Source organism: Artibeus jamaicensis, unplaced genomic scaffold, assembly GCF_021234435.1.
Source record: "Artibeus jamaicensis isolate MK-2021 breed Jamaican fruit bat unplaced genomic scaffold, CSHL_Jam_final scaffold_614, whole genome shotgun sequence".
NCBI lineage: Eukaryota > Metazoa > Chordata > Mammalia > Chiroptera > Phyllostomidae > Artibeus > Artibeus jamaicensis.
This window is the reverse complement of record NW_026522050.1, coordinates 6,921,551-6,947,326: the sequence shown is the minus strand read 5'-3', so window position 1 is coordinate 6,947,326 and position 25,776 is coordinate 6,921,551. Positions and strand designations below refer to the sequence as shown.

At 36.8% G+C, this 25,776-nt stretch overlaps 2 protein-coding genes across 2 annotated transcripts; both read right to left on the bottom strand.

Moving 5' to 3' along the window:
* Positions 1–6,995: 6,995 nt before the first annotated feature.
* LOC119040879 (olfactory receptor 1030-like) lies at positions 6,996–7,946 on the bottom strand. Its single transcript, XM_037133984.2, is given in 1 exon segment — positions 6,996–7,946. A coding segment is annotated over 1 exon segment (939 nt). The 5' UTR covers positions 7,935–7,946.
* Positions 7,947–13,427: 5,481 nt separating this feature from the next.
* LOC119040878 (olfactory receptor 5M8) lies at positions 13,428–14,363 on the bottom strand. Its single transcript, XM_037133983.2, has one exon. It carries the CDS (start codon positions 14,361–14,363, stop codon positions 13,428–13,430), a length of 936 nt encoding a protein of 311 aa, XP_036989878.2.
* Between the last annotated feature and the right edge of the window lie 11,413 nt (positions 14,364–25,776).

Genomic DNA, 25,776 nt, shown 5'->3' with positions numbered 1-25,776 from the left:
TTAACTTATCTCAGAAGAGAGGTGAGAGAGAAATCCCATCAGCCTCAATGAACATGGACACAGGCTGTAATTCTTCCCCGTAAGAATTTTGAGACAGCCTGTCGATGGCACAATGAATGTGTCATGGAATGGTGTCATGCCCTTGAAGGTGAAATGTCATTCCTAAGACACAGGATTATTCCAAAAACTCTTGTTTTAACATACAAAATTACATTTTGTTCAATTACAATTAGATGGGACCTACCCATGGTTTTCACTGGGTACTGACCAGGACAGACAAGAACAGGCAATAAGATGCACCTCACTGCCATAGTGAAAATAAATGCACGTGTCCACAAAGGTAATGCTCTACTGCCCACTCCCCTCATTTGGAAAGGAAAGTTTTCTCTGGAGAAAGGAGAATGCTAACAATCAAGGTTGATCATACCAAGACTGCATTACTCCAGAGTCTCAGGCTAATTAAGGAAAAGTGGAGGCATTAACTAATGGCTAAAAAACTATCAATAATTACATTTAAGTTGTTTGAAACTAGATAATCTGACTTGGAATATATTTAGGCAGAAAAATATTTGTAGAGCTGATAACTTCATCTCTAAAATCCTTTGTTTTATGTGATTACTGTCTTCCATTGCCAGCTCCAAGGCTCCATGACACCTTTATGGGACTCATTTTGCTTTAGAAGAGTTTTTCATTTTTCGATTTCTTTTGGACAATATTGCAATCAAAACCCAAAAATCTTCTTTCAATTTTCCCATTGTTCAAATATCTTTATGGCAGAAAATACAGTAAAAGAAACAACCTTTCAGATGAGGGAAAAAAGGGAAGGGAGAGAGAGTGAGAAAAGAAATTCCCTTCCTTCCCATCTTTCACTATCTCAAGACACAGTCCACAAGGGTGTACTGCCTTTAGGGGCCAGATCTCTGGATCAGAGACTGTATTTGTTTTTAGACACTGGCATTCCCCAAAAGCTTCCAGCTGAGATTTTCCTGAAAATGCTTTTGTTTGGATTTATTATTATTTCCTTAAGAACAAATATCATTCATGTATCTTGGGCATGATTGCCACAGAAATGAGGCTGTGTTTTCTCTATCACATCAAGGGAGACATAACATGTATTTATTTCATTCTGCTTTGGTTTTGATATCTGCCAGGTCTCAGCACCATACTTGTAATTAACAAGTATTTTGTCCTTATTACTTAATGAGAATTAGATGTTGCTGTGTATTTTGTAGCTGGGGGTGGGGGAAGACAGTGTGCTCTGTGAATACCATGTTACTCCTGAGACTTTCAGCCACTAGGTAACAGCCAGTGATGTTCTTAGATAAATCTGTCATTACTGTGATGGTAGTCAGGTGGAGACTCCATAATTATGTTGTTTATTTTATATTTACCACTTGGCAATTCACTGCAGAGTTTTGCTTTCTCTTCAATCTGTTCAGGTGTGCGTGTCTAGAAAGGCTTGTTGATTGACAAAGCAGACAACCTGTCTTGCTGTATTGGAGATGTGAGGAACACTTTGTTTTTGTTGGTCTTCACATTTTTGAACTGTGTCCCATGGCCCTGTGGGTTACAAAGGAGAAATAGGCACCCAGCCACCCTGTTTAAATGTATCAAGACATTTTCAATGTTCACTGTGACGGGACCTTTTGGATTGAAGCATATACAGACATGCAGAGATGAACTGAAGCTGAGAAAGTACACATGATCACACTGAATTATAGTGGCTCTCAATCTAATCTGACTGGGCATAAAGCAGAGTTTCCTTTAAATTATTTTAAAGTCTAACTCAATAGCACTTTGCTATTGTTCAGCTTACTACTTATAGATTGTGTATACATTGGCCAGTATTATCTATCTACCGATTTATCATGCATGTCCCGAAAGTTTAGCTACCTACCACTTTAAAGAAATATATTTGGGAGTCTTCAAGAAATAAAGGATGGCATCAGATCAGATTGGAAAGTTGTAATGTGAACATCTTTTAATTAAAAAATCTCTGATTTATGTATAGTAATTGTGTGTGGCACTTATACAACTGTCATAAAGGTAAAAAACTCAAGGCAAACAAAGTTATACATCAGTGGCATTATGACTAATGACTAAGTGAATTACTTTGTGAACAGTGGGGCTTTGCTCTCACAGTGTGAGGTGAACTGTGCAAACCCCACTCTGCAGGTGGCTATTACCTGTGATAACTCAGTTCTTCCTGACAATCTTTTCTCTTTTCAGTTTTTGTGGACCCTTTCTGACATAAACATAAACTTAATTTTAAACACATTTTTAAATATTGAAGTCCACTAAAGTCATAAACTGCTTGCTTAGCTTTGTCTTTCACTCTTAAAAATTGTTCTCACATACAGGGTGGGGCAAAAGGGTAGGTTTACAGTTGTTCACAGGGGAAATAATACAATAATTAATAAATAGTAATGCAAGAATAAACTGTGTGTTTCATATACAAACTACAGTAAATCTACTTTTACCCTACTCTGCATTCAAGAAAAAGAAAAAGAAACTCTTACTCAGCAGGAAAACAACTTGATAAAATATTTTCCCTCCTTGTTGTATGTATGCTCTGCAGTGTGTTGTGTTTTCACTTTTGCAGATGCTTCTCAAAGCTCCTAGAGGAAGAAGAGCTATGTTTCGGGTGTTCGTCCAGAATGATTGAAAGATCACTGTGAACTTCCAGTGAATGTGCCAGGAAAAACAGATCACAGGTATATTTGTAAACTACCCAAACAGTGGTACTTTATAAAAGTATTAACTTTTCAAAAGAAACAAATTTCCTACATAAGAAGAACTTGGATTTTTGAAGTTTGACACAGACATGAAAAATGTTTTAGACACCATCACAGATGATAGAGAAAATACAGAGTTGAAATAGACATTCTGTAGCCCAAAAAGAAATTACAAACATGTCAACAGATCCTACTCATATCTCAATCAACAGACTATGCTTGCAGCTGCCTGTGCTACTCAACCTTATGCATTTTGCAGAGCTTTGTGAGAGAGAAATCTTTATTTAGAAAGTCAGACATGATTGCACAGGACCACAGACGATTTGGCACACACACACACACACACAAAATGGCTGTAAAACGTGGCAGTGTTGGTATTTTACAAAAGTGAAATACAAGAAAAACTGAATAGTACTTAGCCAACTGACAGCAATGGTGAACTGGTAGGGGAAATGAAGGGTTAGGTCTGATCTTAGGTGGTGTGTGGTCTGCAGAACTTGGGGAATCTTAGAAGCACTTGTCTTTACCATCTGAAAGCAATAACATATATTCAGCTTCCTCATAATGTAAAACTGTGTATTTCAAATTAAGTTACCAATAAAGGTAGATTTTTCCCCAAGACTAGGAATGAAAAAATATTCAATATTCCAATGAAAGAGTTCTGTTTCCATTGTCTTGGTTAAATTCTCAGTCCATGACATTTTATGAACTTGGGCAAGTTTTACTTTTTTTGTTTGGTTGTGTTTAGATTTTCTGTGCCTTAATATAAAATTATAGCAATAATAGTAATCATTTCATCATGTGTTTATGAGCATGAAAAGAAATGTTACACATTACCACATAATAAATATACAAGAAACAATTATTATTAAATGATTCAAATTATCAAATCTCTATAAAAAAACTTCTCTCTCTCTTGCAATCACTCCTCTTTCACATATATAAATTGCACACCTACACACAGATGACATTTGAGGAATATTTGATCTTAATTAATAAAAAATAATATAAACTCAAGATGCAATCTTTATCTGACAGTTCTGGACAAATGTATTTGTATAACAACCTGAGAATGCAGAAAAATACCCTCAATAAAAATACAGTGTGAAAAGGAAATGGAAAACAGCTTGTACATACCAGGCAGAAGAGAACTGGAGGACCATAAGAGACATTTCCCTTAAATCTTTGCTTTAGGAACAAAGAAGTAATTAAGCAGCTTCCTCTGGAAGTGACCCTGGGGGAAGTACATCTCTAGAGGAAGAGGTGATTGTAAAATTTCTTATTTTGGCAGTGAGGGAGGATGGTGTAGGGAGGAAGGGCACCATTAGGAGTCATTTTTTTAAATAATTAATTCATTATTCTTTTTTATATTTTCTATTGTTTGTTCTATTGCAGTAGTCCCAATTGATAGATGTGTGCTATTTTATGCCCTCCCTTCAACAAATTCAAGTTTTTTGGATTTGTCCTGGGATCAATTAACAGAATTTGCTTAGAGTTTGCATCACAATATAATTGCTGATAGTGTGACTCAGTCTGGTTAAGGGTACCTTTTTTCTGTACTTTAGTCTGTGTCACTTGGTTTTTCCCGAGAAAGAGGAAATAAGTATTATTCCTTACAATTATATTTGTAATTTATCAAAGCAGAAAAAATATGTTTGCTTTAACTTAGTTTATTAACAAGGAAAACTGTAAACTTAATCATAGCAACAATAATGCATTTATTAAAATTAACACATGCCAGACATTTTAACTTATTTCTTATAAATATCTTCTAAGATATTTATATTATTCTCATTTTTTCAGGCAAAAAATTCAAGTCTTAGAGAGGTCCAGTGCCTTACTCAAGGTCACACTTTCAATAAATCAAGGAATAGATTCCTGATTGCAGAACGTGATTCCAGAGTTACACTGTTAATTACCTCATGCTATTAAACAGCAACTATTAACAGGACAGACTAAAAATCTCAATTTCTGACCCAAAGGAGTCTTGTTTTTATTATATGATTAATGTTAATGTATAGTAGTACATCATAGCCTTTATAGACTTAAGGGGAAAAAAGAAAGGGTAAATATATCTCTATTTTTCCCCAAATTTTCTAAAAATAACTTGTTTAAATATATTTATGAAAATACACTCTAAATTCCAAAACACCAACAAGATTGTTATCCCCTTCTGATAGTCATTATAAGGTACAGAATAAATAAGATTTTAAGTGGATATCATAGGATATTAAGTATTGTTTCAGGAAAAACTCAATTGTTCTTATCCACACAGGAAAAAATTACAGATTAGCAAGTCTAGTATGCAAGCAAAGTTTGTTAGAGATATTTTTTTCATGGAGGAGACCAGGCCCTGCTGAGGTGGGAGTAAAAGGCATAGGTAAAAAGCATAGGTAAAAGCAGGTGTGGCAAAAAGTATCAGGTCCTTTGTCCTGAGAACTTACAGAGTTAGTGGGATGGGGTGACACACATTTGATTGGTGGGTAAAGGCAACGCCAGCTTCCCTGGGTGGAGTATGACTACCCAAAAGGAGGTAGGTATGGGGGTCTGATAGCCTCAATTCCTATCTTGGTCCAGACCACATTTATTCATCTTGTAAAACATACATGTGACATGAGACAGTGTTATTTCTCTCACCCCATAGTAATTCAGCTTGTGAGCCCAAGGACCTATGTTTCTGTAGTCTATATTTAGAGGTTGGGAAAACAGGTTTCTCAGACCAGCAAGTCACCTGATTCTAGCTCTTTTTTGACTCTTGAGTTTGAATTCATTGACATTAGATAGTTTCACTCTGTATGAACATCCTGTCATGACAATCGTCCATGAAGACCGCAAGTCCTCTCCTCTAACATGAATAATAATTTCATCTTTTCCTTTGTTGCTAAGACATTTTGGGGGATAATGCCAACCACGGAGAAGCTAAGTAAGAAAATTATAGTATAGCACACCCTTGTTCTTCATTGATTAAGTATTAGCAATTTTGATCATTCTTGGGCAATCTCAAAGCATTAAAGTATATTGTAATTTGGCTGAAGGCATATTAGAATCACATGTCCTGGGGTGGTGAGAAAAAAGGGGTGGAAAGTAGGAAGGGGACTAAGTCTCGTATTTGCATGTGAGTCAGCCATGCTGCCCATATGGACATCTGAACACAACTAAACCAAACATCATGATTTATAAAAATAACTTCAGTTAAATAACTATTAACAGAGGCTTGCTTGTGATTTCTAAAAATGTCCCTGAGCACATAAAAAATTAAGAAGTTTAGAAATTAGATCTTGTGTGCCAACAACCTGCATTAAAGAAACAAAATCTTTTATGACATCTTAATTTCTGAAATATCCAAATGCATTTGAAAAACATTTAAAGGCATTTTTATGATACTGCAAGTAAGAGCCTACTTATGTGTAATATTGACACTCTAGAATAAAAACGTTTTTGTGGCAAAATATGTTAAAAGAGATTTCACTCAAGGGTATCGAGAACATTTGTGGAGACCTTGTCAGGTATCTAAGATCCTCAGGATACTTGTGGAATAAGATGTTATTTATTTCAAGTCTTGGGAATAATTGGAAGTGGGTTAAGAACTGTTCCTTAGATGAGTAAGTAGTAAAAATGAGATTTTTTTTAATGGAGTGCAGATGGCTGCTCGCTAATGAGGTGATGGCGGAACCCTTATCTTTTAGCCTGATCCAGTGCCCCAGAATAAACATTTCCTAAACTCTCTTACAGGGAGGTTTGAGGGTATGGTTAAGTTTGGCCAGAGAGACCTAAGAGAACATGCTGTATACTACATTTATTGTAGAACATTGAAGATCATTTGCACATGTGGGCTGGCTTCTCAAAAAGCCATTTTACATCTTAAGGTTACACCTTAAAAATGTAAGCTGTGCTGAGAATAAAACAAGCTGGAAAGGATTCAGAGACCAAACCCAATAAAGCTGACACACACATTGGAGACTGATAAGATCCAGACTTCTTTTATCTGACCATAAAACAAAACAAAGTAAATATTTAAACTTGTTTAAGCCACTACTTTTTTCTAAGAAAAGACACTAGCCAATACAGGACTGTGAATGAACTGTCTCAATGTTACCTCCTATTCTTCCCATGTTCAACTACTGCTTTCACGAATGTTAACCTTGTCTGCTATCTCACACAAAGTTAGAATTGTGTAAAACTAGCTTCAAAAAAGACATTTGACCCAGTAATATCATATCTTGCTGTGTCTAGAAATATTTTAATGGCACTTGAGCACTTTTATTTCCCCAGTTTTTGTTTCCCTATTGCTTCTCTCAATACCTCTTTCACATCCTTGTTCCTGAAGCCATAGATCATGGGGTTCAGTATGGGGATCACCATGGTGTAAAACACAGCCACCATTTTGCCCTGTTCCACGGACTCCCTGGCAGGATGTCTCAAATGCATGTAGAAGAGGGTTCCATAGAAAATTGTGACCACTGTCAAGTGGGAGCCACATGTGGAAAAAGCTTTCTTTCTTCCTTCTGCAGAATGGCTTCTAAGGATGGCGACAAGGATGAACATGTAGGATGTGAGAATGATCAGGAGGAACCAGACATTGCTGTAGCCAGTGACTATGTACATTGATAACTCTTTGCTGTAGGTGTCAGAGCATGCCAGTTTGATAAGAGGAGGATCAGCACAATAGAAATGATTAATTTCATTAGCTCCACAGAAAGAAAGGTTGTAGGTCCTCACAGTTTCCATCACACTGAGGAGGAAACTATAAACATAAGGGACAATTACCAAGGCAACACAGACATACTTGGACATTTTGCTACTGTACAGCAGTGAATGGCAGATGGCCATGTAGTGGTCATAGGCCATGAGAGCCAGCATGCAGTTCTCTGTGAGGACCACGGCAACAACAATATAGCATTGCACCAAACAACCCGCATATGAGATGGTCTTCTTCTCCAATAAGAAATTTTACAGCATTTTGGGAATGACATTTGTGGAGAAACACAGATCTAGAACAGACAAACTTGAGAGAAATAAGTACATGGGAGTGTGAAGTTGAGAATCAGTTTTGATTAAAACAATCATGCCCATGCTCCCTATCACAGTGACTACATAGACCACAAGGAACAGCACAAAGAAAGCAACTTGCAACTCTGGGCGACTTGTTAGACCCAAGAGAATAAATTCTGTTACAGCAGTGTAGTTTCTTCTAGACATTTCTTTGTCTCATATGAGATGCATTGGTTGGATTATCTAAGGAGAGATAAAAAAAAAGGCTTTTTTAATCACTGAATATTGTATGAGGTTACATATTGTAAAAAGATCCAAAAGACCTTAGTTATGTGATCTCAGTAGCATTTCCATATTAGATATGAACATATATACCATAACCAAGGAAAATGTTTCAACAAACAATTTTTATTCAGGTTACATTTGTAATCCCACTGTGCAGTTAAGTTCCAGGCTAAAGATAAAACTGCAAATTTAAGTATCTCAATACTTTGGGAAATTTGAAAGTATAAATAACTTATCTATCAAAGAAAATGTTGTAATATAAATTTAGAAATGCTTAGAAATTTTGCCTGCTTTTTTTTATATACACATAAAAGGTTATAAAGAATTTTGAAAATAACACAGGTAAAGTTCATTCTGAGAAACACTAAGAAAATGAGTTGTGAGCAGATAAGATGGTGGATATCAGAACTTCATCTCATATTTCCTAGATTGATTACTTACTGATGTATTATATATCTCAACCAGTACAAATTTACATAGTTTCATATCATAAAATTGAAGTTTAAATTGAAGCATAAATTGAAGTTTGTAACTAACTGTAATTTTCTTTGGGACAATTTTAACATTAGCAAATGTCATTATCAGAGAACTTGTCAGAAGCTAGGTAAATTTTCATACCCCATGAACAGACTCAGAATGCCAATGTGAGTAGAACTTCATTTTTTACCTTTCCTAAGACTGCAAGCTAGACGAAGAGATCTGGTTCACTTGTGTTTGAAGGTGTAACCAGGCAAGAACGATAATAACAATTGGTGAGTTCTTATATTCCATGCACCATATGAAAGCACTTTCCATCTATTATTTGATTTGATACTACATAATACCAATTTACAGTATGGAAACACAGATGGTTTCTTGAATCTTTGATTTTAAATCTTATTTTTTAGCTATTAAATAGTATTAGATCTTTCAATAATTGTACTTACCTTATTAACATTAAATTTTATAAAATGTATTGTTAATGTTAAGAAGTTCATAAAATTCTTTAAGTCACTTTATAAAATGTTGTAAGCCATTTTGTTATTTATGTTTAAATGCTTATAACAAGTAATTATTGGCCATATTTCAAGTTCCAGCCATGGTAATACCGGATACTGGAAGTAAGATGGTGGACAAGATAGAGGCAATAAGTTGTACAAGGTTGAGTACTCAAGTTCAGAAAATTTAACACTGTGACCCTAGAGCATAGATCAGAAATGGAACAACCAGTAGAGGATCAGATATAGTTCCTAGTTTAGTGTTTTTCCTCTTTATTGTGCTACTTCCTGGCAGAGTTCATCACTTCCTATCAGCTGAGTGGACTGCTTGGGGAAATATCATAACTGTTGCTAAAAATGTTAAAATTCAATTTATCTAATATTATTACTTGTTATCTTAAACCAACGATTGCACTGTCAGCTACTAGAAAAAACAAATATGAATAAAATAGGATCTTAAACTAGAATTGGCCTTTTTTTTTTGAAGTATAGATGATAAGGACACACCAGACATTCTTTAAAAAGTACCAGATGGAAGAGTGAAGAGAAGGACAGGCAACCAAGGTATCAGAGGAAGTTTGTAATGAGAACCTAGGATAGTGTGTAGGTATTGTGATTCAATTGGCCAGAGGAAAGCCAAGAGCTTTTTTCTAAAGCTCTCTGTCCATGAGCAGCTTCTTCAGTTCAAGATCTAGATTATAGTACTGACTTCATATCTAAGAGTTCCTCAATTTTGCTCAGATCTCACTGGCTATAGACATACATCATATTTTAGTGGAAGCCATTATTGTTAACCATATTTCAATTCTAGAATTGTTAGGCTATGACAGAGGCAATTAATATAAAGCTAAAGTCCATGGGATACCTGTCACACTGCTGCTAGACATCATGAAACACAACATATACTCAGACACAGTTAGTAAGTCTGATGATGAGTCAAGTGACTACATGAGAATGCCAGAACCTGCCAAAACAGAGAATCCTTCTCACTAACTAATTGTTGTAAGGTCTTTCCAACCCCGTTCATTTCTCTGAGCATAATCAGAATGATTCATATTTTAAGTATCTGGATTTAAAAAAAGATATTCTGAAAACAAAATTCCCTTGGAATACAAACATGGGCTATAGAAAAAACAGATCTTAGACAAAAACAGGATATTGGAAAATAATTCAGAATCTTGTAAGTAAGAGAAGATAAAGGGCTTAGAGATCTTTTAGTCTAAACCTAGTAGCTACATATACTGAAGCTAATTTTTCCATATATTTAATGCTTACAAGAAAAGGCCTATTTGAACATATACTTTACTTCTGAGAAGTCAAAAACATTTTAAAGCATTAACAAACTACATGGACCTACACTATAATTTTTTTTCTTGTGGAAAGTGATGACAATAGACACCCAGACATTAAGTAGTTGGAAAACACGAAAAGAGTATTATTTGCAACTAATACTAGTGAAACGTCTGCTGGAGATCCATAGTACCAAATTCTGCCAGAATGATTCAAAAACACCAATAACCTAAAGAGAAAGACAGAACTGAGTAAACACCTATAAATTTTCTCTCATTAACAATGCACTGTCTGTGCAAATTTCCCAGGAAACTACCTATTTCAACACATCAATATGTAAAAAAGTATGCAATTTAAATAAGGGAATACATAAATTGCTAGATTTTAAAAACTACCATGTGAACACATTTCCTCTCCTATCTGTAAAAGTATGAGTGTCTTCTTAGTGACCACAAAGGTCAAATTCTTGCGTTACTATAGGATTTATATTCAACTTGATGACATCAGCATTTATCTCAGGAGAATCCCCAACTGTTCCAAGGAGCAACTAAAAATAAATTCCCAATTGGGAGCATTTTCATGAGGAGAAACACTAACTGGTAGTATTACACTTTCTCAATTCCATATTTTATATTTCATTGAAATTTAAAACATTTGCCTGCTATGAGTAGTAGTGAAATATTTTATACAATAATGAAAGCCAAATTTGCAATCCTCTGGGGACAAAATTTTTCATGAAACTGAATTCAAGCAATTTTATTATTTCAAGTTCTCTAACTGATTTCTTATGTTGTTTGCCCTTTAACTAATTCACACAAATTATGTATTTAGCAGAAAGTTCACTGCTGTTTAGTCTTCAGAATACAAATATGAAAAATATATTCTTCTACTAAAGGAGTTCTCATATTGATGGGATACTTAAATAAATAACACTAGGTATAAATGATTAGTTTCCAAAAGAAAAATGCATGGAATGTGAGAGACAGATAACTACCAGTGACAACAGCATAGACAATAATCAACAAGTGCATGCTAAATATATGAACTGCATTTAATTTATAGTTTCTATCATGCCTCCAGTGTTTGCAAAAGTTTCCTAAAACTGAGTCCAAAATTGAATTCAGAGCATAGTTGCCGTAAAATGTAATTAAGAGAAAGATATCTTACAAATAACATTTGATATTCACAATAATCTCCTGAAATGTGTGTCAGTAATCATTGTTTGTAAGGAATAAACAGACCCCATCGGGTAGATATTCTAAGCTAACCCAGCTAAAAAGTAAATAATAAAACTGTGATTTAGAATCAGGTCTAAATAAATCTAAAGTCAATCCTTTGCCCATCACACCATGCTGTTATTTTTTCTTTGTTCATTCATTTCAGCAATAAGAGGTTGAAGTGACTGTTTTAACAGGTGGTATGAATCTTGAAATGGATAGAAATGAAAAAGAATCACACAAAATTCTACATTTCTTTTGTGAGTTGACAGTGAGTTCTATTCCATGTCTCCTCATTGAAGAAGCTGTACTTAAATCTTAAATCTCACTTGTCACCATGGAAAGAAAAAAATACCCACTGAAGGTTTCTCTCACCAACAATATTTTGCTCAACTGAGAAGAGACACATATGAATTCTAATCTACCTCATTGTTCACAAGTAACCACACACTTCCACCTAAGCTCAAAAGATAATTATAAATGCTATCATGTGCACAAAGGGCAACAAAATTAAAACAACTAGTGAACAAAATGAACAAAGATACAAAATGTAAACTTTTGCAATAAAAATTTTACTTTTTGTGTTCAGATTTTTTAAAAATCTTTAAAGTTTTAAAAGTGCAGTGTTCGTGAGATTCCACATATAAGTGAAGTCATGTGGTATTTGTCTTTCTCTGACAGGTTTATTTCACTTAACATGATACTCTTCAGGTCTATCCATGCTGTCTTAAAAGTTATTTTTATGACCAAGTAGTATTCCATTGTATAAATGTACCACAGATTTTTTTCATCCATTCATTTGCTGATGAGCTCTTAGGATGCTTCAAATCTTGGCTACTGTAAATAGCACTGCAGTGAGCACAGGGATGCATATATTCTTCTGAGTTAGTGTTTCAGGCTTCTTTGGATATATTCCTGAAAGTGGAATTGCTGGGTCATGAAAAAGTTTCATTTTCAATTTTTTTAGTTAACTCCTGTTTTACACAGTGGCTGCATCCATCTGCATTCCCACCAACAGTGTATGAGGGTTTCCTTTTTTCCACATCCTCGCCAACACTTGTTTGTTGACTTACTGGCAATAGCTGGTCTGACAGGTAGGAGGGGATATCTCACTGTGGTTTTAATTTGCATTTCTTTGATAATTAGTGACATTGAGCATGTTTTCATATGTCTATTGTTCATCTGTATGTGCTCTTTGAAGAAATATCTATTTAGGCACTTTGCTCATTTCTTAATTGTGTTGCTTATTTTGGGGGTGTTGAGTTGCATAAGTTTCTTATACATTTTCAATATTAAGCCCTTGTCAAATATATTGACAAATATTTTCTCCTCTTTAGTGACCTGTCTTTTCATTTTGTTGATGATTTCCTTTGCTGTGCAAAAACTTTTTTAGTTTGATGTAGCCTCACTCATATGTGGAATCTAGTGAACAAAATAAACTGGCAAACAAAATAGAAACAGACTCATAGATACAGCAAACAGACTGCCACCTATTAGAGGTGAAAGGAAATGGGGGCTGTGTGAAAAATGTGAAGGGATTAAGCTAAGAAAAAACTCACGGACACTGACAACAGTGTGGTGATTAGAAGACATTAAAGGGGTAGGGAGAGGTAGAAGAGGATAAGGGGGGATAAATGGTGATGGAAGGAGACTTGATGTGGGGTGGTGATCACCTAATATTGTGTGTGTGTGTGTGTATATATATATATATATATATATATATACATATATAGTAGAATTATATCCCTGAAACCTATATAATTTTGTTAACCAATGTCACTCAAATAGGTTCGATAAAAATAACATATAAATAAACAATTGCAGTGTTTCTTGCTGGTGTACCAAATTTCTCATCTTACCATAAATTTTGTCCTATAATTTAAAAAAAAGGTCTAGAAAATGCCCTGGGGCCAAAAGAATAGTGACATCTTCTAGGGAAATATATTTTTCCTTAACAGCTCTCTGGTTAATGCTTCTTTCACATCTTTATTTCTAAGGCTATAAATCATGGGGTTCAACATGGGAATTACTGTGGTATAAAATGCAGCCACCATTTTCCCCTGTTCCACAGATTCTTTTGAAGGGGGTCTGAGATACATGAAGAAGAGTGTTGTATAGAATATAGTAACAGCTGTCAAGTGGGAGCCACAGGTAGAGAAAGCTTTGTGCCTGCCTTCTGTGGAACGAATCCTCAGGATAGCAGGAAAAATATAAAGGTAAGAAATCAGGATGATGAGGAGAGAAAAGGAAAGGTTACATCCAGCGACAACAAACATTGATGTTTCTTTTTTGGTGGTGTCAGAGCAAGCCAGCTTAATCAGAGGGGGGTCAGCACAGTAGAAGTGATTGATTTCATTGGAGCCACAGAACACGAGGCTGTAGGTCCACATGGTCTCCATCAGCCCAGTGAGTGCTCCATATACATAAGGCACCGTGATGAGGGATGTGCACACGCTCTTGGACATTTTGATGCCATAAAGCAGAGGGTTGCAGATGGCCATGTACCGGTCAAAGGCCATCACAGCCAGGATGTAGATCTCCACATGGACCAAGGCTATAAAAAGGTAACACTGCACCAGACAAGCAGGATAGGAAATGGTTTTCTTCTCTGACAAGAAAATCTCCAGCATCTTTGGAGTCACGTTGGAGGAGAAGCACAGATCCACAAAGGACAAGTGGCTCAGGAAAAAGTACATGGGCGTGTGGAGCCTGGCATTGACCTGGATGAGTACAATCATGCCCAGATTCCCTGCCACTGTGGCCACATAAATGGCCAGAAAGAGCAGGAAGAGGAGAATCTGCAGTTCCAGGCGATCAGTCAGTCCGAGGAGAATGAACTCAGTCACTGAGGTGAAGTTTCTTCTCATCGCGTCCTTTAATGATGGAAGGAAACTGGACATTTATGTAAGATTAAGAGAAAATGAAAAAAATACTTACATTAATGATCTTTGTTTTTCTTCTCAGAAATTTTTTTCATCCCATTTCTCCTGGTGTCAAACTCAGTGTCATTTAGGCATCAGCAGTCAAAGGTATCAGAGCAGCTCTCTTGACCTTTGCAGTATTGATCTCCATTTCATTTACTTCCCTCTCTTTCTTTCCATCTCCTTCTAATGCTTCTGTCCCTTTTCTCTTTCTCCACTTTCTCCTTCTCTACCTGTGCTCCTGTCTTTTGTTTGATAAAAATACTTTATGTCTATACCCATCCCAAATATAATCTTCAGGACTAAAGAATTCATCTATTCCTGATTATCATAATAAAAACAGAATTGTTTTAAGCAGGCATTAGTGTGGTTATTTTAAGATTTATTTATTTTCAGAGAGAGGGGAAAGGAGGGAGAAAGAGAGGGAGAGAAACATTGATATGCCAGAGATACATCCATTGGTTGGCTGTATGTCCCCAAATGGGGACCTAACCTGCAACCCAGGCATGTGCCCTGACTGGAAATCAGACCAGCGATCCTTTGGTTCCCATGCAGGCACTCAATTCACTGAGCCACACCAGCCAGGGCAAGAGAATTATTTTAAAGAGAGAAAAGGACCTGGTAACAAAATATTTCTCCAAATGACATTTTTTAAAAATAACTTTCACCTGACTGATTCCCTGCTAGAGAATTCTTAGAAATTAAATTGGACTACTTTGATGCTTTCTCCCCTTTCACACTCTATAGAATTGGGACTTTCAGGTGGGGCATAGGAATTTTCTTCTTTTTGGGGGGAGTAGGGGGATACATACATAATTGCATTTTGGCAGTTGTCTAGCCTTTAAATTTTCCCACTATTAGTACTCCACTAAAATTATGTTGGATAGAGTTGCTGGTAGTTGAAAGTGATGGAAATTCTCTCCTTGTGATCTCCCACTTCTGGTTTCCACTGTGAGATCCGGAGGAAGAGATTCCCAGTTCAGAAAAGGGTAGGTAGGGAAAAGATGCTTGTCCTTGTGATCTGACATGTCAGTAAACTCAAGGTGGACAAAATATTTTTTATCAAATTGATGGCAGTGGACCTTCAAGACCAGAGTGATCTTGTGAAGTTTGGGCTGCCCAGCCTCCAGACCCTGCAGGGTTCTCTGTTCTCTGCGCCTGGTATTCTGCCTGCACGTTGACTTAGAAAAACCGCATGTCCTTCTAGCACAGTTTTTTTTGGGGGGGGGGGGGCTTGAGATAGAATTACTGATGTTGCTTGCAAATGAAGAAAATTATATTACTAATATTAACTGAAACATACATGTTTGTTTTTTATATAGAGGTCATCTATATCTGCTAAGAACATCCTGTTCAGAGCTACTTTTTGAACATGAGTTCAGAGAATTCATGAGTTGTCTTGTTAGTCATTTATGAGATGCTGCCCTACTTTTTGGAAACATTCATAATTCTGAATTTCAGCTTTATTGTCAATTTATTGCTTCAACAAACACTTTAATAGTCTTATACTCCAAACTTTGATTTAGGTGCTTTATAAATTTTAACTTATTTAATCTTCAAACCAACACTATGGTGTCCCACCTTTCATAAATATAAATACTAACACAGTTCTCAAGTTCAGCACAGAAGAGATAATCTCATGGACAGCAGAGTGTACTGGTGAAAACATGGGCTATGGAGTCAGTTTCGCAATCTAGTGTCAGCTCTTTTGATTCCACTAATCCAGGGAATGTTTCTGGGGTCCAGTTTCTTCTACTGCAAAATGGCTTTAATAAATTGAATGGCTATTTGGGATTATATAAATAAAGTAGGCGATTTGCAGAACACTATGCCTAATATTTGGTGAGCCCGAAATAAATGTTGGCTATTAGTCCTGTTAAGTGGAGGGTCTTAGAGAATACCTGTTAATATATTTTGATCCCCTATTATCTATCTTTATTACTCAATTACTTTTATAAGTAACAGTACCCTAAATAGTTAATGTCTATACTTTTCTGGTAATTGGTATTCTTCTTTCCATCTAGTCATTTAAAACCATAAATCTAATGCTGGTAATGCATATGATTTCACAAATAAGTAAAGATTCATGATCATCAGTATATGCAGAATAAAGTAACCTACTTACCTGTGGAGAAAGAACCACCTTTACAAAGAACATAAGTGGCTCTTCTGATAAGTTAGGCAGGCAGAATTTATATCACTTGTATGTTAAGTCTATCTCCCTAAGCAATTGCCCAAATAGATGAAGATGAAGCAATTACTTCATTAGATCACTGTTTTCACTGAATGAGTTCCCTGGAGAAATAACTGGCACAATGCAGGTTTAACATGGGAACCATCCAGGGTCTAGTCAGTGTTTCCTCCTTTGTGTTCAATCTCAGTACTGAGGAATCCGTGCAGTAGTAACATTGACATTTGCCATGGACTGCATTCTGTTTGCCATGTTAATTTCAGCTGAATTCAATTTTCTGGTACAATTTCTTTACGTCATTGTCACAACTTAGTGTCACAATTTTATTACTATCTCACCTTGTATTACAGACTGAATTGTGTCCCTCCAAAACTCATGTGGAAGTTCTGACTTCCAGTACTTCAGAATATGACTAGATTTGGAAATGGAATGTTTAATTAGGAAATTAAAGTTAAACGAGGTTATGTGAGTGAATTCTAATCCAAGATGACTGGCATCCTTTTAGGAAGAGGAAATTAGAACACAGACACATACAAAAGGAAGACCACGTAAAGACACGGGCAGACAGCCAGCCACAAGTCTCAGAGAGGTTTCAGAATGCAAACAACCCTAGTGACATTTTGAACTTTTAGCTTCAAGAAATGTGAGGATAATGCTCTCCAGTTCCATCTATGCTGTTGCGAAGGGCAGGAGTTTCTTTCTTTCTGCTGTGTAGTATTCCATTGTGTAAATGTACCCCAGTTTTTTGATCCACTCATTTACTGATGGGCATTTAAGTTGCTTCCAGCACTTGGCTATTGTAAATTGAGCTGCTATGAATATTGGGGTTCATAGATCTAATCAACAAAACAAAAAAGCAAGCAAAATATAACCAGAGACATTGAAATAAATAAAAAACTGGTCAGAGAGGAGGAGGGAGGGGGATAACTCGGGATAGAAGAGGAAGCGTCATCAAGGAACATGTATTCGTGGAACAAAGGTTTCGTGGACAAAGCCAAAGGAGGGAAGGATTAAGGATGGGAGGGAGGAGTAGGTGAGGTAGGGGAAAGCGGTGGCAGGAAAATGGACACAACTATACTTGAACAACAATAAAAAATTTAAAAAAAGAAATGTGAGGAACTAAATTTCAGTTGTTTAACTCACCCACTTTGTGGTATTTTGTTTTGGCAGCCCTAACAAACTAATATATGCTGTGTGTTGAAGATAAATAGAGAATGTTTTGATGTTAGATGGAAATGTTGCTTCTTGAAGAATAGTATTGTTTTTAGCATTTTTTAGTAAACTTTACATTAAAGTTTAATACACATAGAAAATGTGCATAGAATTGACTCTAGATACCCTTTTCATACCCTTTCTCAGTTACTGTCCTTCAAGTTAACTCTACCCTCACTTTTTTATAGCCAAACCAGGATTCTTTTCCTAATTTTTTAAAGTTAATCTTCATTGTATATTTTTCTATTACCATTTAGTCCCCTTATACTCCCCTCCCCCCAGCAATCACCACACTATTTTCCATGTCCATGAGTTCTTTTTCCTTTTTGCTCAGTCCCTCCATACCCTAACTCCCCCACTATCTGTCATTTGTTGTCCTCACTTTTAATACTGTAGATTAATTATGTCTGGTTTTGAATTTTACACAATTGAAATCACACAGTGTATATTTTTATGTCCAATATTTGATGTACACTATGCTGATGTCCAAACGTCACATTGGTAATTGTTTTAGTTTGTTTGGGCTGTGATAACAAAAACTACCATAGACAGGGTGGTTTATAAATAACAAAAATTTATTTCCACAGTTCTGGGAGCTGGAATTTCAAGATCAGGTTGCCAGCATGGTCAAGGGTCCTGTTTTTGGCTCATGATGTCTATCCCTTTGCTGTGTCCTCAGGTGGAGTAAGGGGCAAGGGAGTCTCTCAAGTCTCCTTCATGAGGGCTCTAATCCCATTCATGAGGCCTCAGCCCTGGTGACTAATTACTTCCCAAAGGCCCTGCATCCAAATACCATTGTACTGGAAATTAAGTTTTAGTGTGAATTTTAGAAGGACACAAACATTCAGTCTGCAGCACTGATTTTCATTAGCAGTGTTGAACATAATGAGTATAGCAATTATTCTTTCACTCCTATATCTGTGTATCATCTGTTATATGGCTACACCAAAATTTATATAACCTTTTTACTTTTGAGATATACTTAGGGTGTTTCCAGATGTGGGTATCATAAAGACATTCTTGTGCATTGCTCTATGATCACATTTAAGCATTTCTGCTTGTTAGAATTCTGAGCAGAATTGCTGGCTTACAATGTATGCATGTGTTGAGCCTAAGCTGATACTGCCAAATAGTTTTACAAACTGCTTATATCAATTTACACGAGCACCAGTATTATATCCATGATGCAGTTGCTCCACTGTCTCACCAATACTGAAAACTTATGAGCTTTTAATTTTTAAAAAATCTTTGCTATTCTGGTATGTGTTTTTAGGGACAGATATCTTGTAGTTGTAATTTGTATTTCCCTGACCACTGAAGTTGAACACATTGAAATATGTTATTTGGTTTGTTGAATATATTTTTGTTCAGAACATGTTCATAATTTGTTGTGGTCTTTTATGCATTTTATTAACTTATTCAGTAATATTTTAAGGTCCTATAATAATTTAGAGTTAGATTGCTTTAGAATTGTAGCTTCACCATTTACTATCTGTATAATCATATGGAGGTCATTTAATGACCCTTTGCTTCATGTTTTCCCAAGTACAAAACTGGGACAATTGACATCACAGGTCTCAGTTGTTTGGATGACTACTGACATAATATTTGTAAATATCTGTTTTTTAAAAAAGGTAAAGCTTTGAATATTGGTTGTTACATAGTCAACACTATATGAGTATTATCTATTAATCTTCTTTCTCACGTATTATTGCAAAATACATTCTATTTTTAGTTTTTCACCAGTGACATTTGGTATTTTAACACCCACACTGAGCTTAATAAATTGAAGTTATGCAGTACTTTTACTGTCCTTCTAAAAGTACAAAAATAAAAAAAAACATTAGTATAACTTCTTTGCTCTTTATAATTTGTTTTACAGTAAATTATATCTTTTGAACCTTCAATTACATATTATTATTGCTTTATATATACTCAGCACTTACATATATTTAGACTTGGAAGTTTGTTTTCCTCCTACTATTAAATATATTTTAATAAGAAGTTAAAAGTATCCACCTATACTTTTTTTCTCATTTTTCTTGAAATGGTTATAAACAAGACCTTCATCTGAGGAAGTCCCATCAACCACTCAGACTGCAAGGAACTTCCTCAGATGAAGGTCTTGTTCATAACCATTTCAAGAAAAATTTCCTCCCTCTGGCATATATTTTTGTTTGGTGGTCAAGGCTCATGAAACTTCTTTCTATCTAGGAGTACTTTCCATTCATTTCTTGCCTTGAGATTTGATAATGTGTGAAACTAGCATCAATCTAAAATCCAAATTGACATGAAAACTAACCTATGGTCTTGAATTATCAAATAAGATGATGTCTAACTTTTCCAAGAGAAAAGCCTAAATAGACTAGTTTGATTTGTTGTTGCTGTTGTTGACTGGTACTTCTGCAGAGGTTATAGCCTTTCAAAAATCCTAAATTCATGACGGATCTCTGTTTTAACCCCTTGCTTCATGTGCACCTCATCATTAGCCTCCCATCTTCCATAATATTATTCTTCTTAAAGCTCTAGGTAACTGTAGCAGATCTGTTGGCCTCAACACCCATAAAACACACACATATGAGACTTGAAGATGTGGTGGTAATTTGGCTATTTGTGATAACTTAACATTTAAGCAACCATTTCTTTATATTTAAAGTACACAAAATAATTTTAGGCCACTGGGTTCCCACTGAAGTTAATATCATCCGTTCTTAATATTCTGTGGGATACAGTAGGGATAAGATATAAGATTGTGCAATGTACAAAATGCTATGAAAATATGAGGTGATATTACTATTTGAACCATTCATACTTTATGAGTTGATACAGTAGTTTTAGGCATACAGTCAATGTATTATCAGTTCACCTTGTGTCTCCTCAAACAGACCTTTAGGTAATACTAAATTTCAGAACAAGCTAGTCATTTTTTTCTCAAAAGAAAATGACAAAAAGGCTGGGGATGGACCACAGCAAGGTGGATACTTCACTTTGGAACAAGTATCTAAAGAAGGGGCTGGTATAAGCAAAGACTAGAGCTACGCTGACAGATAAGTACACAGAGATAAGGCTGAGTTACAGGCTAGGTGAGTGAAAGTGGGATGCGGGTTTTCACCAGCAAGGGAGGCAAGATTATTTAGTAAAGTTTGGCAGAAAGAATATTTTTGAAAAGTTTTATTATAAGCTGTATGTTGAAGTAAATAATTCCTATTAAAAATCATCTAAAACTATATGATTAACTGCTCTCAAAAAGAAAATACTGGAGGAGAGAAAGGATGATGGCAACAGAGTAAGACGGAGAGGATTCTAGCTCTCATACTTGTGGGTGAAAATCCTGGCAGACCTATAGAGAAGCAGCGCACTAATCCATCGATTATCTAGCATTTGTGAAATTAAAGGAACAGAGATTGTGACGGACACTGAAACACCAGAAAGCGGCAGGTCAGTGGGGTCCCAGGGACCGGAGTAAAGACAAAGCGGCGGCGGGGGCCGGCACCCCTGGCCAGGTGGCCCTGGTGCTGCCTCTACAGCCAGGGTCCAGAGCCATCCATCTGAGACCAACACCAGAGGTGTCTGCCACAAGACCCTGGGCACCCAGAGGCCCCAGTGGCCACCAGCTCAGGCCAGCAGCTCCCCTGCTCCCTGTATAAGCAAAACTGGACAACACCGGGCAGAGACCTGTCTGCTTGCCTGCTCGCATTATTAGGGAGGGTTACAAAGACAGAGGGCCGTGTTCAACTGCAGACTCTGTGGTCGCAAGCCTGGGAGAACAGAGAGGCACATTGTTCTCACTGGTATGGTTGGGGACTGAGCTGGACTGAGAGGCAGGCTGTCTGGAGAGTTTTGTGTGTTTTTTAAGTGGACTGAGGTGTTCTGCCAGGGCAGCTTGGCTTGCTTCCCACCTGGCCTTGCAGTGAGCCAGGGGGAAAGCGGAGGCCTCTGAGCCGCTGCCAGGGGACTGGAAAGTGCCCTGCCAGTTTCTCAGGTCCCGGACAGCTTGGCGGGTGCACATAGGCACAGAAGCCTCTGAGTCCCCAACACAGGACTGGGAAGCGCCTGGCCGGATTCACCTGGCTGGTGTGCACAGGAACAGAAACAGTTGAGTCCCTCCACAGGACTAGGAAGGACCTTACCAGAACCCATGGGTCCCAAACAGCTTGGCTAGTGTGCAGGCGCCCACACCCCAATCTGGTAGCCTGGCTGGTGCACGCTCTTGCACTGGCATTTCAGCCCACAGAGAGATCCTGCTGCAACCAGAAAAACCGGTCTGGGCAGTTTGAAACCAACAAGGGAAGGGTTTCTCTGTTGTTGTTGTTGTTTTTATTGTTTTTTGTTTGTTTGTTGGGGGGGTTCCCCATTTTTTTAATAACTTTTTTGTGCGTTTGTTTAGTAATCTTATAGATTTTTTAAATTTCATTATTGCTTTATCTTCCTATACTTCGTTCCTCTCCTCTCTTTTTCCTGGTATTAGTCCTTCTTCCTTTCCTCTTAAACTCATCGCTGTCGCCTCACTTCTCCTGCTTTTTTGTTTGTTTGTTTGTTTGTTTGTTGCTTTGTTTTCTTTTACCCACAAGAGACACAAACAACTAGGAACTGTAAAAGGACCAGAATGGGACCCAAACAGGGGGCATCTCAACAGTAGAGACAGAGAGACAAATTTCACTTTCCTATAGCAGAGAAACCACGAGGTGTTGCATTTTTTTCATTATTCTCACTTCTTTTATATTTTAATAGTATCTCTGTATTCCTCCTCTTTCTGTATAGGCTTCTTAGTCTTGGGTGGTTATATTGTATTATTAGACAGGTTTCCCCTGTTCTTTCCTCCACAGTGCTTTGCTAATCCTCTACACTCCACACCACTTGTTTTCCTTTAGCACACTAGCTAAAGCTTTATACCCCCTACTCAGACAGATCACATAGAGTTTGTTATATGACTGCTGCTCTAATATTAGTGTAAATAATAGCTGTTCTATACAACTGTAAATACTTCACAACCCATCCCCCGGATATTAGCCCATTATAAAGGTCCCTAAATTCTATTCCTGTAGTGATTAACTCTATTGGCTCACACACTACACCTATTTACTGTTCCTTACACCTACCTTACCTCAAAATCTGACCATCTGAAACCTCACTGCTTTCTAGTTCCAACTAACAAGCCTTCCCTCCCCAACAACAGGATTATCTTTTGTCCATCCTTTTCTAAAAGTGGCAAGTTGGGTTGAAGAATACGGTTAACACTGTATATAGCCTAAAGATCGCCTATCTCCTCTCTACTGGCTGTGACTGTAAATATCATAAAAAAACTCTTCTGCTGTCATAAACCATTTTGCCTCCCCCTCCAACTGATCACACATACAGGATAAAAGGAGTAGGTGGAAATGGAGAACATCAAGATACCTGAAGGAGTCTGCACCACTGAAATTTACACGTATTATACCACAGAGGTTCACAACGTAAACCCAGGGAGTCAGAACAGATCAATTTCAGAAGCTGAGGCTAACAAGAAGAGTCTCACAAACAATGGGAAGACAAAGAAACAATCCCCAAATGAAAGAAAAAGCAGGAACTTCAGAAAGAATGTTAGATGAAATAAAGGCTAAACAACTATCAGATAGTGAATTCAAAGCACTGGTTATCACAAAGTTTACAGAGCTCACAATGAGCTACCAGAAACTACAGGGGAGCTACAATGATCTCACCGCGAAATATATCAACATGAAAAAGGAAATAGGAACTATCAGCAAGGGACAAGAGAAAATGAATACAATTTCAGAATTGAATACAGTAGAAAGTATTAAAAGTAGAGTTGATGAGACAGAAGATCGGATTAGTGAGTTGGAGGACAAAGTAGAAAGCATCTCACAGAAAGAGCAGGAAAATGAAAAGAGGCTCAGAAAGAATAAAGAGGGATTAAGAGAAATACAAGACAATATGAAACGTAATAATATCTGAATAATAGAAGAAGAAGGAGAAGGGATAGAAAACATATTTGAAAGAGTAATGAGAGAAAATTTTCTTAATTTGATGAGAGAAAAGTCACACAAATCCAGGAATCACAGAGAGTCCCAATCAAGAAGAACCCAAGGAGGCACTTCAAGACACATCATCATCAAAATGGCAAAACTCCAAGACAAAGAGAGAATCTTAAAGGCAGCAAGGGAGAAAAAAGAAGTAACATACAAGGGAGCCCCAAATAAGGTTAGCTACTGACTTCTCAAAGGAAAAATAGAATAGCAAGAAATATTCCAAGTAATGAGAAACAGAGGCCTATAAGCAAGGCTACTTTACCCAGCAAGGCTCTCAATCGTTATAGAAGGCCAAATAAAGAGCTTCCAAGACAAAAGAAGTCTAAAAGAATATGCCTCCACCAAACCAGTCCTACAAGAAATACTAAAAAAAACTGCTTCAAGGAAAGGAAGGAAAAGATACAGATAGAGAAGAACACAGGTACAAAAATGGCAATGAATAAGTACCTATCAATATAACCTTAAATGTAAATAGATTAGATGCTCCAATCAAAAGACACAGAATAGCTCAATGGATAAGAAAGCATGACCCACACATATGCTGCCTACAAGAGACCAACCTCAGGACAAAAGACAATCACAGACTAAAAGTGAAAGGCTGGAAACAAATTTTCCAAGCAAATGGACAAGAAAAAGAAGCCAGGATAGCAATTCTCATATCAGACAAAATAGACTTCAAAAAAAGGGCCAACCAACTGTATGAGAAAACATATTTGCCAATGATACCTCAGACAAAGGTTTAATCTCCAAAATATACAAAGAACTTTACAACTCCACTCTAAGAAGACAACTAACCCAATTAAAAAATGGGGAAAGGACTTGAACAGACACTTCCCCAAGGAGGACATACAGAACATCCAGAGACACATGAAGAGATGCTCAATATCGTTAGCTATCAGAGAGATGCAAATTAAAACCACAATGAGATACCATTTTACACCGGTCAGGATGGGCATCATAAACAAAGCAACAAACAACAAATGTTGGAGGGGTTGTGGGGAAATGGGGTCCTTAGTTCACTGTTGGTGGGAGTGCAGACTCGTACAACCATTATGGAAAACAGTATGGAATTTTCTCAGAAAAATAAAAATCGACCTGCCTTTTGACCCAGTAATTCCACTGCTAGGATTATATCCCAAGAATCCTAAAACATCAATATCAAAGAACCTATGCACCACAATGTTCATAGCAGCACAATTTACAATAGCCAAGAGATGGAAGCAACCTAGGTGCCCATCAGTAAATGAATGGATCAAAAAATTGTGGTACATATACACAATGGAATTCTATGCTGCAGAGAGAAAGAAGGAGCTACTACCTTTTGCAACAACATGGATGGAACTGGAAAGCATTATGCTGAGTGAAATAGGCCAGGTGCTGAAAGACAAATACCATATGATCTCACCTTTAACAACGAAACAAACAAGCAAGCAGAATAAAAACGAAGACACTAAAATAGAGAACAAGGGACAGTGACCAGAGGGGAGAGTGAAGGGAATTTAAGGGGAAAAAAAGGGAGGGATTTGGAGGAACAAATAGGAAGGACACAGGGATGAGAACTAAGGGGGGTGGAAATGGGAGGGAGGTGGGGAGCACGGGGTGGGGGGGCTGGGATGGGAGAAATAGACAAAAAACTGTACTTGAAAAATAACTAAATAAAATTTTAAAAAAGAAAATACTGTTCTGATTGTAATAATTTTACACCTTAAGAAATAAATTGTGGCTTTCACTGACACTGATTCTTCAAAGTACAAGTTCTTAATTTTGGATGTATACAGGCAAAGCTTACTGGAAGAATTCAAAATGCCCATCAATTGACAAAGGTACTCAGATTCCTCTTACTCAAACTTTCTCAATGGAAATTCCCTTCATCCCTTTAAGAAAAAAGATATAGCACTTCCGCCAGTTGGAGGCATAGGTGGAGACGCCT

Bases quoted from the DNA above. Each gene is read 5' to 3' on its own strand.
- LOC119040878 (XM_037133983.2), bottom strand. From the start codon at position 14,363: ATGAGAAGAAACTTCACCTCAGTGACTGAGTTCATTCTCCTCGGACTG.